Genomic DNA, 16025 nt, shown 5'->3' on the forward strand with positions numbered 1-16025 from the left:
GGCCTACAGGACACAAGTATGGATAAATATTACACACAGTCATAGCTGGATTACTAACAGAGCAATGAAGGCAACTACCCTAGGGCACCCCAAAACCTCAGATTCACTATTTGGCAATTGATTTGTGGTACAGAAACATAAACTGAAAAATACCAACATACATGTGGGTAAAAAAAATACCACAATAACTAAATAATGGATAAAATAGAGGGCATAGATCACGTTTCCCCCTTGTAAGCAGTAGATGCTATACAGTCTCGCCTATCAACTATCATCTCGCGAGAGGACACTGCGCCCAAGAAATAATGGACGTCGGTGGGAATGGTGCTGGGCTTCCTGTAAACAATAAACAGAGAGCTATGCTACCTAACAAAACCAGGGGCGAATTTACCCGCAACCCAAGAAAAGACTCAGAGGTACGTGAACAGAAGTTTGTATTTAAATTTAAGCTAACTGTTCATAAACAGACGAGGCCTCTTCTGCTGCTACTGTAACACATATCGTTAGCTAGCTCTGTCAGGCTAGCTTATTATTATGTGACATGACACGGCGACACCAGCTAACAACAGCAACTTAGGTTCTTCAAAGTATTGGTATAAAGTACCTGTAGTTGTACAGTGTTTTCTTTCTAGTCCAGTGTTAACTTACGTAATTCTGAGAAGCAGTGTAGCTTAGCCGGCGCTAGCTAGCTGATGTTAGCTCGTCACAGGCCAGACTGAACTGTCTGTCAGGACTTCAGCGGCGACCTGTTGAAAACTGAATCTCCCAGTCTTTCTAATAATGCAACGTTGTCTCTTTGCCATGTGTGTTAATGTGTTTTATTACATACTAATATGTTTACGATGGAGCACATATATCTATAAACAAGGCAAAGTGAATCAGTGCTGTCAGTATGACAGTGGGAGGTGTCTGATGTATTCTATGCAAGAAAATCACCCACAGAATTTATGCTTTTATGCTTTGACCTCTTTTAATCATTTGAACAATCCGATAACAACACACAGGCAGAAGACATTAGAAGTACAGCTAAAACCATTGTAAATGTGATTCAGATTGCATTAATATGATGCACGATTAGCAGTCTGTTCTTGTTACTAAGATACCTTATTACAGTGTTGTAAGAAGAAGCCCCTTTGCTAAATTAAAGCAGAAATATAGAAATGTAATATACACTTTATAATAAGGTAAAGTTTTGCATCAAAGTGTAACTTCCCTTTCACTGTGTATTATCTTTTATAGTTTTTGGATTACTATTGTTGAAACATTTAAATATCCATAAGCAGGTTTTCAATGGTGTAGCTGATCCTGGTGGATTTGTTTTTATGTGCTATAGATTGTGTTGGATAATGGATAATGTAGCTCATAACTTTGCATTATAATGTGTAATGGTTATATATTTATAGTATAGGGCTGGGTGATATGTCATGAAAATTATATCTCAATATTTTTAGGCTATATCTCAAATCACAATATCACACAACATTTTATAATTTCCTCAAAAACATTTAATTGATAATAGGTAGGGATATCCTCATCACTTTTTTTTTTTTAAAACATCCAATCCAATACCGAGTCCTTTACTTTGAAACAGAGTCCAATACCGAGTCCGATCCGATAGTTTGCAAAGCATTAAGAAAGAAAAAAAAAAGAATGCATCCATGTTTTCCCATAAGGTTTGTTTTTTATTTAAATAGTATCCAAAAAGCTTATTGGTGGTTCAGCAGCACAAAATGTAAACAAATTCTGAATTGTAAACAAATTGTCCCTCCAGAGTTGTCATAGGGCTGTGGTAGGCAAGGTTCCACCATTAGGTGTGGCTGTGTTGCTTGGAATAAAGAGAGAAGCATTGGCCGCTGCACTCAGTTAGGCGAACCCAGGACGCTCGGTTACAATACACTGGAAAGCGGAGACAACAATGAACAACATAGATGAAAAACCTGGCCATTTTTGTTGATTTGATTCCTCCGATCTTTTATTACCAATTCCGATTTTGTAGAAATAAAGTGATCGGTGCCGATACCCAATCCGAGCATCAATTTACTATAATTCAGTCTTCAAAACAAGGTAAAAAACACCATTTATGCCATATCACGATAAAATCAAATCCAGAATCTAAGATGATATATAGTCTCATATCTCAAAAACAATATAAAACCATCATATTGCCCAGCTCTATTATGGTATAATGGTTCATATATATATATACATGGAAGCTATCTGTCAAATCAATGCAGTTTATAGTCTGTTGGATTATGACTCTAAATAAATCATTTCTTTAATCATAAATGCATAAATTGTCATGTGTTGTGTGCAGGGGCTGTCTGAGTCTCCAGACCTCGAATTTGAATATGCTGATACAGACAAGTGGGCTGCAGAGCTGTCAGGTTTGTGTGGTCATCATGGACATTCAGATTTACGGAGTCCTTTTTGTTTTCTTCAACATATACTTATATGTTCTTCATTATGTGTATTTCAGAGCTGTACAGTTATACTGAAGGACCAGAGTTTGCTCTCAATAGGAAGTGCTTTGAGGTGGAATTCAGAACACATGGTATGTAGTTCAACATGCATACACTCAATCAAGTCATTATTAAGTCATAGCAAACCATTTCTTACAAGTTAATCGTGTCCACCTCCTCTGACCTAGTGTCTGATAAGAAGTGGACGGAGCTTGATGCAGCTCAGCACAGAGCTCACGCCATGCGATTGTTGGACGGTCTGGAAGTGATTGCGCGGGAGAAGAGGCTGAAGGTCGCCAGAGCTATTCTTTACATGGCTCAGGGTCAGTCCACATCACTGAAAACTGGTTTAGCATGAATTAATTTTGTAGAGAATGAGATCTTGCCTTGAGAGGAATTGATCGAGGAGGGTATTTTTGGTTTTATCTGTATATTTCACAGTGGGAAATTTTGTTTCTCTCCAGGAACCTTTGCAGAGTGCAGCTCTGAGGCTGAGGTGCAGTACTGGATGAGATACAACATCTTTCTGCTGCTGGATGTGGGGACCTTCTCTGCTCTGGTGGAGCTGCTCAACATGGAGATTGAGTATGTTCTCCATCAGTTTTCTACCCAGCCTAAATCACTTGAGTCTGATTTTTGCCACAAGATGTGATATTATTAAATGATTTCAGAGCTATATTTGGCTTCACAGACTGACAAAAAAGCTGATATAATCACCAAAAATGTATTCAGATAGAAAATCAGCTTCAGCCTTGCCATATCACAGCGAGCAAAACAAAAAACGTGTGGGTTGGCTCTGCAGAGCTACAGGTTAATTCATTCTCTGTTGTAAAATGATCTGTTTAGAGACGAGTGTAAAGCGTTTATATTCTCTCTTCCAGTAACAGCGCTGCCTGCAGTAGTGCTGTTAGGAAACCAGCCATCTCTCTTGCTGACAGCACAGATCTCAGAGTGCTGCTTAACATAATGTACCTGATGGTGGAAACGATACAACAGGACGACCCAGCAGACAAGCCTGAGTGGAAAATCATCAGGGAAACCTTCAGGGCAGAACTCGGTAAGTTTCATCAGTGTCAAAAGCTGCAGTCACATCACGGATATAAACAAAACTCACGAGTTAAACTGTCTCTGCTCCACCTCTCTAATCCAGGATCTCCTCTGTTCAACAACGAGCCCATTTCCGTCATGCTCTTCGGGATGGTTACCAAGTTCTGCAGTGGCCATGCCCCTCACTTCCCGATGAAGAAGGTGTTGTTGCTGTTGTGGAAGAGCATACTGGTGAGAAACATTAAAAGCACCCACATGATCTCACAACAAAACCGTCTGAAGTTAAGAATCAAATTGAAATCCTCTCTTCTGTTTCAGTTCACACTCGGAGGGTTTGAGCAGCTCCAAACCATAAAGGTTCATAAGCGTGAAGAGCTGGGTCTTCCTCCTCTTCCGGAGGACAGCATTCGAGTCATTCGCAGTATGAGGGCCGCTTCTCCACCTGCGTCTGCATCCGACCTCATAGAGCAGCAGCAAAAACGGGCACGCCGCGAACACAAGGTAGACATTACTGCTGCTCCCTGCTTTCAAACCAAACATATTGTAGGTTAAATCTAGCTATAGGTGAAACATGTACCCCTGTCAGCCTGCGATGCTCAATGATGACATATTAATACAATATATTTTTATTATTTTATTTCCTGGGAGAGAGATTATCTCGGGGTCTTGTTCACGAGTGAGGGTAGAATGGAGTGTGAGATGGAGCAGCGGTTTGGCGTGGCGTCTGCAGTGATGCGGGCGCTGTGCTGGACCGTCGTGGTGAAGAGGGAGCTGAGCCAGAAGGCGAAGCTTTCAATTTACTGGTCCATCTACATCCCAACCCTCACCTGTGGTCATGAGCTCTGGGTAGTGACTGAAAGAATGAGATCGCAGATACAAGAGGCAGAAATGAGTTTATATAAGCGGATAAATATTAATGGATGGATGGAGACCATTAAGATAATACTGATTTAATGACATGGAAATAGCAACCTTAATACAATCACAGTCAATCTTTAGTCACAGTATTTTAGGGGATTTTGGACATGTATACACCTTAGTTGAACTCTTTTTGAACAGTTTTTAGGTACATCTGTTGTAAAGTGTTGTGTTTTATAAAATTTACATTAAGTTGGTCACAAACGTATATCACAGTAGCAACATGACACAAAGATGGCATCTTCAGTTGGTATTTGGCTGCAGTACACTCCATCGTATGGAGTGTGTACTACATTAATATCAATAGTTATACAAACCACTTTCACTCATGTAAAACAGAATTTAAATAGTGTTATATTTTTTATTAAGCCACTGCTACATTTTTCAGGGAAAATAGTGATCACATTTATCTGTACATCATGCACATCTAACTGATAATGTTTTTTCATGGGGATGACTTGTCTAATTGCTTTATTTAGGCAATACGCCTTTAAGCTGCCACTCCAAGCTTTGTTGTTGATTTATGAACTCAACACCCAAACATGTTTGCATGCACCAGATTTACCATTCCTCTTGCTCCCACTGCCTTTTTCTTTATGGCTCTTCCCCTGTCCTGTGGACAAGCACAAATGTCTCCTCTTGCTGATTGGCTTTGATAGTGTTGTTTGGCTCAGTCCTGGCCACTTTGTTTGTTTACCATTTACAGAGCCAGGGTTGGATATGATCTGATGTTTTTTCAGCACACACACAAAACAGACAGCTAGTGGACCATGAGGAGATATTCACTGAATTTAACAAAAAGTTAATTGGATTAGAATCACTGTCTGCACATTTAGTTCCCTTTGTTTGAGCATGTATAAGTCTCTCACTTTTCTGCACACAGCTCCCCCTTTTCCTTATCTCACTGTTTTCATGGAGTCCTAGATGCAGCGTGGTATTATGCTGTCCACCTGTTGCCCCTTCACCCTCCTCACCACTCACAGTGTGTCAACGTCTTCACTGTTTCCTTGGTTCTTACACAGGCGCTGATCAAACAGGACAACCTCGACGCATTCAATGAAAAGGATCCTTACAAGGCCGATGACTCTCGTGAGGATGAGGACGACAACGACGACAATGACAACAATATAGAGCCAGAGACTTTCCCTCTAGAGAGGGACGAGGTGATGCCTCCACCTATTCCTCATCCTCCAACAGAGAGGGTGTCCTTCCCCAGAGGACTGCCGTGGGCTCCTAAAGTCAGGTACTGCTCAGCCTACCTGGATAACAATACTTAATGTTGTAGATTTTAGAAAAGCAAAATCATTGATTCCTTCCTCATGAAGATTATCAGAGGTTTTGTTTTGACATGATTGTTTCCGCTCCAACAGGGAAAAAGACATCGAAAATTTCCTGGAGTCAAGTAGAAGTAAATTTATTGGTTACACGCTCGGAAGGTCAGTTTCCTCCTCATTGGCTTTAAACAAAAAGTAACTTGAGACTAAAATTTTACACGCTGACTTGTGCTGAGGTTATTGTTGTGTACTTCTTGCAGTGATACAGATACAGTTGTTGGTTTGCCCAGGCCGATTCACGAGAGCATAAGGACGTTAAAGCAGGTATTTTATTACCACTCACTTTATTTCATTCAGTCTGCTTTTTTTTACCAAGATAACTAAATGGGAATTGTTGCTCAATCTTCACATATCAACTTTCATCTTTTGTTTTCCAGCATAAGTACATCTCCATCGCTGAGATACAGATTGTAAAGGAGGAGGAGTTTCAGAAAACCCCTCTGTCTGGGGTAAGTTCAAACAAAAACCATTCATGTTAATTATTCACTTACAGTATATAACTGAATGACCTAAACAGGTTTTTTATTATTATATCTGAAGATGTCATACTCCTCACTTGCTCAACCTGCCCAATAAACAAAAGAACATAAAGTGTTATACATTCGACATCATGCTCTCACAAGTTTTGAACTAAAAAGTGCACCCTACTCTTGCCCTCTAACATCTTCGCACTGTAGTATTTAGCAAACCCTTCCTAGTTTCAGATCTTTATTATGCAAATGTGCAAATTTGAAGAAAAAATTGTGGTTATTTAATTAAAGATGAAGACTGAACAGGTTAAGAAAACTACGACAGAGGTTGAATCCTTGCTCTTTCTTTTGGTAATTGATAGCAGAGGTTTTAAGGTCCTGTGTCTACAAGACCAAACTGTCGAGGTGTCATAGTGACGTTGTTTTCTTGTGTTTTGTGTCTCTTGTTGTCTCCTGTCTCATCATCAGGGTGAAGAGGAGGTGGAAATGTCCGCCACTGAGCTGCTCTATCAGGGAATTCTGCCCAGTTTGCCTCAATACATGGTGAGTGCTGTTTGGGATCAGGTATACACTGTGGAAATGACTGGGTTATAGCACATCTCAGTGTGTTTCAGTTCCTTGTATTTAGGCAAATTAACACGTAGAAAATAGCCTGAAAGGTAAGTGACGTCTACTGACCATTGTACAGGAATAAGTCACACAGGAAATGAAATTTTCATATAAGCAATATGAATGACATAACTTGAATGCTGTTATGTTGCAGCATTACGGCAATAAGACAATATAAATATCATTACTTTATCTGTGTAAATAGGTGCTGCTTTTTTAAAGCACAAATATGAACCATCACTGTTCATCTAATTTAGCCTGTCAGAAACAGCCATAGACCTGCAGGTCAGACTAAACAACATTGTTATTAGAAAGCACCACAGCAACATTCAGAAACACAATACTGGAAGTATACATGATTAAGGGACATTATTTCAGCCCTAAATGTCAGTTACTTCTCAATATCTGTATATACAGTATATATCTATATTAGGCCTTTTAAAAGCAATAGCATGAAATCAATGATTCCTTGTCGGTCAGGCTGCTCCCCCCAATATAATGGTAGGGAAAACACTGCTGTAACTGACTTTGTCGTGTGTGTGTCTCTGAATTTCAGATCGCTCTGCTGAAGATTCTGCTCGCAGCAGCTCCGACTTCCAAAGCCAAGACGGACTCCATCAACATCCTGGCAGACGTGTTGCCAGAGGAGATGCCGTAAGTGACGCAGTGTTTCTAAAAGGGTTTTAACAGCTTTGCCAGTTCTTTCTCCAGGGAGACGTTATGTTCTGAACACGGCAATATCCAACAGTTTTATGTTTAGATGTATGTCTGAAGTGGGAAGGAATCACTGGTGCTGCTTTACTTTTGAATAGAGATACACAGATAGTGTTACTCGTGTTGTGTTGTGTTTGATTGTATACAAAGAGCTCTGGTTGTTCTGTTTAGTTTTAGCTGGAAATTCCCTCCTTTAAGAAATGGCAACAAGAGTGACTCTTAACAGGTCATTTTCTCAGTCTGGGCATGTAACCACATCAAAGAATAGACTGTATAACCAAGGGTATTGACATCTGAGTTTGTAGAGTTCGCTGTGGGGATGATAGGTAAACATAAATCAGTGATTGATGTGTTGTGTGTGACTCTGCAGGACCACAGTGCTGCAAAGCATGAAACTTGGTGTTGATGTGAATCGACACAAAGAGATCATCGTGAAAGCCATCTCTGCTATTCTGCTGCTGCTCCTGAAACACTTCAAACTTAACCACATCTACCAGGTACACACGTCACACACTTCTACGTCACCAGAATGACATCTAACTGTATCACGTTTCCATAAAAAGTTGAAAAGAGTAAAGCAACCATTGATCTCATTCTTGTTTATTTCACTGTGGTGTAAGCAAACAGCTAAATATCCTTATTAACTGACAGTATCTTTGAATCTCTGACAGTTTGAGTACATGGCTCAACACCTGGTGTTTGCCAACTGCATTCCCCTCATCCTGAAGTTCTTCAACCAGAACATCATGTCTTACATCACAGCTAAAAACAGGTACTTTCAGAGCCTCTGTAAACAACAAAAATCACGACTCTCATTTGCAGTAAATGTCAGTGAAGTGAACTTGAATTGCCTTTGTCTCATTGCGCTCAATTTTCTTTCTCTGACAGCATTTCAGTACTTGACTTTCCTTATTGTGTGGTGCATGAGCTGCCAGAGTTAACCGCAGAGAGTTTGGTGAGTTGCTTTATCGCTGTTAACTGTTAAGTGGAAGAGTGTTTCTCTGACAGCTGAAGTCATTTTTAATGTGGATATTTTGTCTTTTTACAGGAAGCAGGAGACAACAATCAGTTCTGCTGGAGGAATCTGTTCTCCTGTATTAACCTGCTGAGGATCCTCAACAAACTAACCAAGTGGAAGCACTCCAGAACAATGGTGAGAGAAATTGTCATCAACTAGCATTTATCATGACGGGTTGTGTCATGTTTCAACAAATGAATGCTGATCTTTTGCTCCTAGATGCTGGTGGTGTTCAAGTCCGCTCCCATCCTGAAGAGGGCGCTGAAGGTCAAGCAGGCCATGATGCAGCTCTACGTCCTCAAGCTGCTCAAAGTGCAGACCAAATACCTGGGGCGTCAGTGGAGGAAGAGCAACATGAAGACCATGTCTGCCATCTATCAGAAGGTCCGACATCGGCTCAATGACGACTGGGCCTACGGGAACGGTGAGTGGGAACATAAACTAATAGACAGTGTGGATAAGTTCAGTAGGAGAAGGAAGTATAGTCAAAAAGCTGAACTACTTTAAGCTGTTATTTTTATTGCATTGTAGTGTTTGTATATTATTGATTTGCAGTCAATTTCCAGTTGTTTGCAGTGAAGTTTATTTTGTCCTAATTAGAGCTGACATAATTAGTAGGTTAATCAATAAGTTGCCTGCCAGAGAATTAATCAAGAATGATTCTGATGATTAAATTATTGTTTAGGCTGTAAAAATAACTTTTGATGACATTAGTGTTAATTTGTAAGTTATCTTTTATTTAGTCTCAGTCAGTACTGGGTTTTATCTTAGTTTTTTTTATCATATTGGTTTTTTTTTTAGTTTTGGTTGACTGGGCAATTTAGTCTTATCTTAGTCAGAAGCCCCTTTTCCACTGCACAAAAAAACCCACTAACACCCACTAACATCTGGCTTTATTAATGCAATGCGAAAGACTACAGTCAGCATTCACACTTGGGTCAAATGACTGTAGTGAATGAGCTACTTTTGCCCCTTTACCGGCGACCTGCAATGACATGTCACCACAAAATACCGCCCAACTCCACTGAAAGAGCGCTCAATGGTTTCAAATTAGCCAGCACAGAGTTTGAAAGAGACACTAAATTGGATGGATAAACAGGTTGGATGATAAAGAATGCAGCTTTGCAGAGAGTGTCTGTTCTTGTGGTCTGATGGTATCAGTTTAAGAAATACATTCAGACAGCCCTGCTGTTGTCACTGTTAACTCTAACTTGAATAAGTTACTGTGAGTCCTCCTGACGTGTGCATTGTGTGCTGCTGGTGTAGTACAGACATGGAAAATGGAGCACAGGAAGTGAAACTGCTGCATTGAAAGAAACCACATCTTAGTCTGAATCTTTTTTCATCAACAATATTGCATTTTGGTACAGTCACAGTTAATGTTTGATGATGTTAGTGCCATCTTGTCATTGTCTCATCGTTGTCATGGGGGTAAAAATATTGTTGTTGAATATATTTAGTCATAGTTTTTGGAAGTGAAATTAAGACAGGGTAAGACAAAACAAGCTGTTTGAATATTTCAGCCTGGATTTAGGAAATTATTATGTGTTTTTTTAAAACTATTTTTTAATATTTTATAGACCAAACAATTGCACAGATACACATCAGATTAATTGGTAATGAAAATAATTGTTAGTTGCGGCCCAAATCAAGATCAGAGCTGCTGTAGCACCCGCAGAGTTTTATTTCCACTCAGAGCAGACTAAACCTGACGTGCTGTCTGTTCTCCTGGAGCAGATCTGGACGCCCGTCCCTGGGACTTCCAGGCCGAGGAGTGTGCTCTGCGGGCCAACATCGAGCGCTTCAACAGCCGCCGCTACGACAAGACCCACAGCAACCCGGACTTCCTGCCTGTGGACAACTGTCTGCAAAGTGTCCTGGGACAGCGGGTGGACCTGCCCGAGGACTTCCAAATGAACTACGACCTCTGGCTGGAGCGGGAGGTCTTCTCCAAACCTATTTCCTGGGAAGAGCTGCTACAGTGAGAATCAACGACCAGCAACATCCTCATGTTTTTCTAAAACTGTTTGAATCACGAGTTCAGACAAACCACCAACAGTGCTCTCAGCATTATGTTGCATGTTCTGTACAGACTGAAGGTGACGGATGGATTTCACTCTCTGAAGTCGCCCAGATGGAGACTTTCAATCAACACGTTTTACGGTTTGCTTTACGTGATGAACTGTTGAGACTTTTCCCCACACTGATGCCACCCTCAGTTTTTAATGAACCAGCTGATGATGAAGTCAGAGCGTCACATGTGGACATAAACCCGACCCCCACCTTACCTTACTGCTCTGTGTGCCTCCTGCCTGCTACAGAACGTTTGACCTTGAAGCACTACATGACAGTTTTCTTCATTTTAAAGAGATTTATCGGGATTAAATTTTAATGTTTTAACTGTTAAGACTAACAGGCGTGTGCTTTGTTGAGGCAGCACATTTAAGACGTTAATAAATATCACATTCCCAGGTACATCTCATCAGTTTCTCCTCCTCACAGAGATGACAGGAGCGGGGTCGGGGCTTTTTTGTCTTAATTTCTCTATGTACAAATAAAAACCTGTTTTACTTTTTAGTAGTTATCCCCTGAAGGGCACAATCCTCTGTTCACCTGACTTACCCTCTGTTGTTCAGCTGATGATTTGAATTGTATTTGCATTATTCTGAGTTTCTCACCTGAGTGCTGCCGACACACCTTTACTCTGGGACCATGAACGCAACCTTCTCTGACCACCAGGCTGAATGGACATGATGATGATACAGCCTTGACTTTGTTTTTAAACCTCAAGTAACCCATTAATATCTTAATTTGTTGATTTGCTGTGTGGAAATGGTTGCACATGTTATTATTTGATTGTGTGAGAGAGAAGAGAAACGCATATGTTTCTGGTGTGAGATGAGTGGTTTCTGAGCTGAGCGGTTACAGAACCATTTTCTTTTGTCTTTTTCTACCTTTCAACTTTTTTTGTTCTTTTGTTTTGTTATAAAGCTTAAGGAAATGAAATACATGTAAATTGTGAAACTTATTTATCATAGCTTTGTCTTTGTTTTACATGGACTTAAATACTGTAATAAAATTATACTGTCATTCATGTGGAGTTTATTTTAATGCCTCCGCAATGGCATTGGACATTTCAATTAACAGATTAGATTTAGGTGGTCAAAGGTCACTGTGACCTCACAAAACACATTTTTGGCCATAACTCAAGAACTCATACGCTATTGATGAGAAAAATGTTACACAATACTCAGATAAGATGAAACGATGAAGTGATGACATTTGAAATCCAAAAGATGAAAGGTTAACTTTACTGTGAGATCATAATGTACTGTGAAAAAACTCTTCTTGCCATTATATGAAGCTAATTTGCTGACTTCAACCACGCTTCAACTGCCTAGCCTGCTTATACCAGGTCTACCCATCCTGCTCTGTCCCTCAGATTTCTGGACCCACCCTCCCTTTCCCTTTTTCCCTTCCCTTCATCCATCATCCTCCCTACCTCATCACTACCAACATTCCTTCATCCTCTCTTCCCCTCTCCCCTCATCTCTTCTTATTCAGTCTAGTGCATACCTCTCCCACGTCTCATTGTAGATACCGTCTGAGGGGCCTGTAATCAGCTCGGGGGGAAAAATGCCTGAGACAGAACTCCCACACTGAGTCTCCCTCTGCCTGATCTCCATTACATCCTCCCTTTCACCAGTTCTCAACAACTAACACCTGCTGAATTAAAATTAAATATTTACATGACATATTATTGTGACATGGTCCTTGCTAGTGAATAAACGTCATATCTCAGGAGCAAAAGGGAAGACATTTCATCAGATTTGGTGACACTAATCTTGGGTGTCCATCTTGAAATTGCTGATGATAAAGACTTGTGCTGTCTGGGGGAAGATGTGTGAAGCATTTAGGTTTTAGAAGTTGTAGCTCATTTGCAGAAACATCCATATTTGAAGCATTGTCAGAGGCATGCAAACACAAGGCGGTAATTCTAGTTTAAAGATTATTCTTTTGGTATTGGTGCCTTTATTTGATAGATAGAGGTATCAATTAAAATTGTGGAGGATTTCTAGTCTTTTAAAATTAGTCTCGTGCCTGTAATCAACATGAACGTCACAGATTGCTGTGTGACCATAGCTTGTTGTAGTGCAGATCCTGAACAGCCAAAAATGCTGTATCAAACCCAGTGTCTCTCAGCAGCCGAGGAAGGTAAACCATACTAAAGTTTGCTCTTCCAGGTCAGACCTTCACAGTCCATTGCTGAAAGCAGACATGGAACTGTTTGTAGATGGCTCAGCCTCATGCGACCCAGATGTTGGTCAAATACAAGCAGGATTTGCAGTAATTACACAGCATGAGATAATGAGAGCAGAGTCATTCATTCATTCATTCTCTTGAGGGTCGCAAGGGGGGCTGGAGCCTATCCCAGTTGACATCGAGCGAGAGGCAGGGTACACCCTAGACAGGTCGCCAGGCTGACACATAGAGACAGACAACCATTCACGCTCACATTCACACCTACGGACAATTTAGAGTTATCAATTAACCTTATCCCCAATCTGCATGTCTTTGGACTGTGGGAGGAAGCCGGAGTGCCCGGAGAGAACCCACGCTGACACGGAGAGAACATGCAAACTCCGCACACGCCCGGGATCGAACCGGCAACCCTCTTGCTGTGAGGCAAGAGTGCTAACCACCACGCCACCGTGCCGCCCGAGAGCAGAGTCACTTCCAGCTAATTATTCAGCACAGATATCAGAGCTAAAGGAAGCATATAAGTATGAGGAAAAAAACGAGCTGTTTGGTGTAGGTGTTAGTTCCTTTCTTCTTCCTGTCTGCTCTCTTCCTATTTCTCTCAGGTGTGCCTGGTTAGAGGAGATGATTAGTGGGTGGAGCTGCGCTTTATATACTCCAGTGTGTGGAACTTAGGGGTTAAATTGACAGAAACTGAATATGGAAAGGAAGAGACCTCCACATCTTGAACATCTAGACCTTGAATCATCCAAGGAAAAAGGGCTTCAAGCAAAAGTTTCAGCTGGTTGCAATCTGCAGTCCTCACAGCTGGCTGCCACTAAATGTGCCTCAATCTTACACAGAGAGGCTGATGAAGGGAAAGTCTCTCTCTCCTCTCCAAGACAAAGCGGCCTTCTGATCATCTTGGTGTGTTTCTCAGGCTTCTTGTTTTGTGTTTGCTGTTTATTTGTATGGTGGTGATGGTGGGGGGTCCCTATGGCCCACAGAAGTCATGTAGCTGAAACTCATCCTCAAGGATGGCGTTCAGTTTATGTTTGTGGTCACTAAGCTGAGCCAATTTTTTAAATTGTGGCTGTAGCGGTGGTGCATGACTGTGGCACGCTGTCATTCCTCATATCCACAGGCAAGCCCACTGCACACTACAACTGCCTGACTTCCTTAGGACCCTAACCCTAAAATAGGATCAAGAACAGCAACAAATTGACTTACATCACTGACTATACAAGTTATATGACTTTACATGATAAATATGTTGGTATTAAAACACATTTTAACTTATCTGATACCCAACCTGCCACAGTCGTGGTGAAAATTTTCAAAATAAGAGCAGGTGTCAGAAGTGCAGAACAAACGTGCCGCTGATGTAAAAATGTAAAGTGAACTGCAGCCTGACGCATAAATTTGATGTTAAAGAAAATGTAAGAAAGGCAATAAACATGTAGGTCTTTAGCTTGGACTTGACTGTGGTGAGTAATGTCTCAATCAGATCTTAATGCAACTGTTCATGTTAAAGCAGCACAGAAGCTAAAAGCAGCTCCACCATGTTTAGTTTTGACTCTGGGAAATAAAACTGCCGAGTCAAAATGCCTCAGTGGACAAGGGGCCCATTTTGGAAAATTTGTCATCTGTCCATAATCCTATTGGGTGCATTCTGTGCTGCTCCCTCAACAGGTAGCCATCTGAAAATGTGATGCAAACATTAGAAATACAGACCATGTTTCTCAGGGACATGTCAAAGCTGGGTTGACAGCTAAATGTGCAGTAACATTATCTACCTCACAATATATAGAGTTTAATATTCTGTAAATCGATGCTCAGATCTACAAGCAAGCATGGGTGGATTACTGAACAGGGCAGTGTTATGCCGCATTCGTTTGGCAATACAGGCCGGTCATTCCGTGTCCGGAAAACATGGCGGCACGCCGTAAGTTTGTTTTTGTTTGCATGGTTGCTGAGCAACGGAGACTTTGCTGGTTCAAACGACTTTAGGCTACAACGGACTTGCACAGACTTTTTTTTCCAACACAAATCAACAGTGGAAATAGAAATGCCATTGCAAAGTACTTGTATGATTTTTACAACACAAACGCTTAATTAAACAGCATATACGAGGACAAATTGACAAATTGGTAACCTTGTTTACCATTCACAATGTGCGCAGCCATCTTCGTCGTGACGTCAATTCTACCGACTCGGTCTACCTGGACCTTGCCCGAGTTTGATGACGAGACCTCCGGGTAGAATGGGTGTTCTTTTGTACCTTTCCGGACCGGAAACCGTATCAATCCTGGTTCCGGCTACCAATAGAATGCAGCATTAGTGTCATGGAGCGTCGTTCCTGGGGTCTCCGGCAACACTAAACCCCTGAGCTTACTTTAGAAGGACTAAAAAATATCCCACGGAGAGAGACTCTCACTGCAGCCTGTTCTTTTTTGTTCAGAATATTTTGGCATGCAACCTTGTTCTGTGGATAATAAATGAGGTGTGGACTGATAAAGGAGGAAGTACAGCGAGAACAGGACGGTGCAGTTAGTCACAACAACCCTGCCCACATGAAAGAACTGTTTGTGGTAGAAACACTAAGCAGACCTGGGTCTAGGTACCATGTCTAAAGGGTTACTTTTGGTTCCAAAGGTTACTATACCGAAAATGTTCAGTGGAAATGGGGACTTAAGAGAGACATAATAATGGCAAAGAGACATTAATGACCATAAAAGACTGAAAATCTTCCTCCTTTAGACCTAATAGACCTAATATTGTCTCAAAGGGAACCAAATGACTAAAAAACACACAAAGAGACACAACATACAACCAAAAAGAACACAATTACCTCCAAAGAACAACCACAACGAGACACAAAATAACCACCAAGAGATGCAAGCTACCACAAAGTCTGTACATCTTGCTCCTGTGTTGGAGAGGTGGTGGGGCCCTTTGTATATTTGTGCCCTACAGCCCACTGTCTCATAATCTGACTCTGCCTGAGTAAAAATGTGCATAACTTCCCAACTTTTTACCCCAAACAAACTGCATCTGTTTAAAAGTATATCAACAGAAAATGACCTTCCACCACCTCCCTGATGGCAGGGTACAACCACTGCTCAGATTATACTGAAAACACTACTACACCACCATTGTTGCCTGTTCTTTGCCCCTCCCTTCTGAAATCAGTCCAAATGTTTGAGTCACACCCATG

At 41.1% G+C, this 16025-nt stretch overlaps 1 protein-coding gene across 1 annotated transcript; it reads left to right on the top strand.

The window, feature by feature from the left end:
- The first annotated feature begins 285 nt into the window (after positions 1-285).
- On the top strand, positions 286-11663 carry strip1 (striatin interacting protein 1). Its single transcript, XM_049583809.1, has 20 exons — positions 286-416; positions 2315-2384; positions 2477-2551; positions 2648-2782; positions 2924-3044; positions 3341-3516; positions 3610-3737; positions 3825-4007; positions 5447-5667; positions 5795-5860; positions 5959-6022; positions 6136-6207; positions 6697-6771; positions 7394-7491; positions 7922-8048; positions 8223-8323; positions 8440-8506; positions 8600-8704; positions 8789-8993; positions 10307-11663. The coding sequence occupies exons 1-20, from the start codon at positions 306-308 to the stop codon at positions 10552-10554; spliced, it is 2448 nt and encodes an 815-aa protein (XP_049439766.1). The 5' UTR covers positions 286-305; the 3' UTR covers positions 10555-11663.
- The last annotated feature ends 4362 nt before the right edge of the window (positions 11664-16025 follow it).

This window comes from Epinephelus fuscoguttatus, linkage group LG1 (assembly GCF_011397635.1).
Source record: "Epinephelus fuscoguttatus linkage group LG1, E.fuscoguttatus.final_Chr_v1".
In the NCBI taxonomy this organism is placed as follows: Eukaryota; Metazoa; Chordata; class Actinopteri; order Perciformes; family Serranidae; genus Epinephelus; species Epinephelus fuscoguttatus.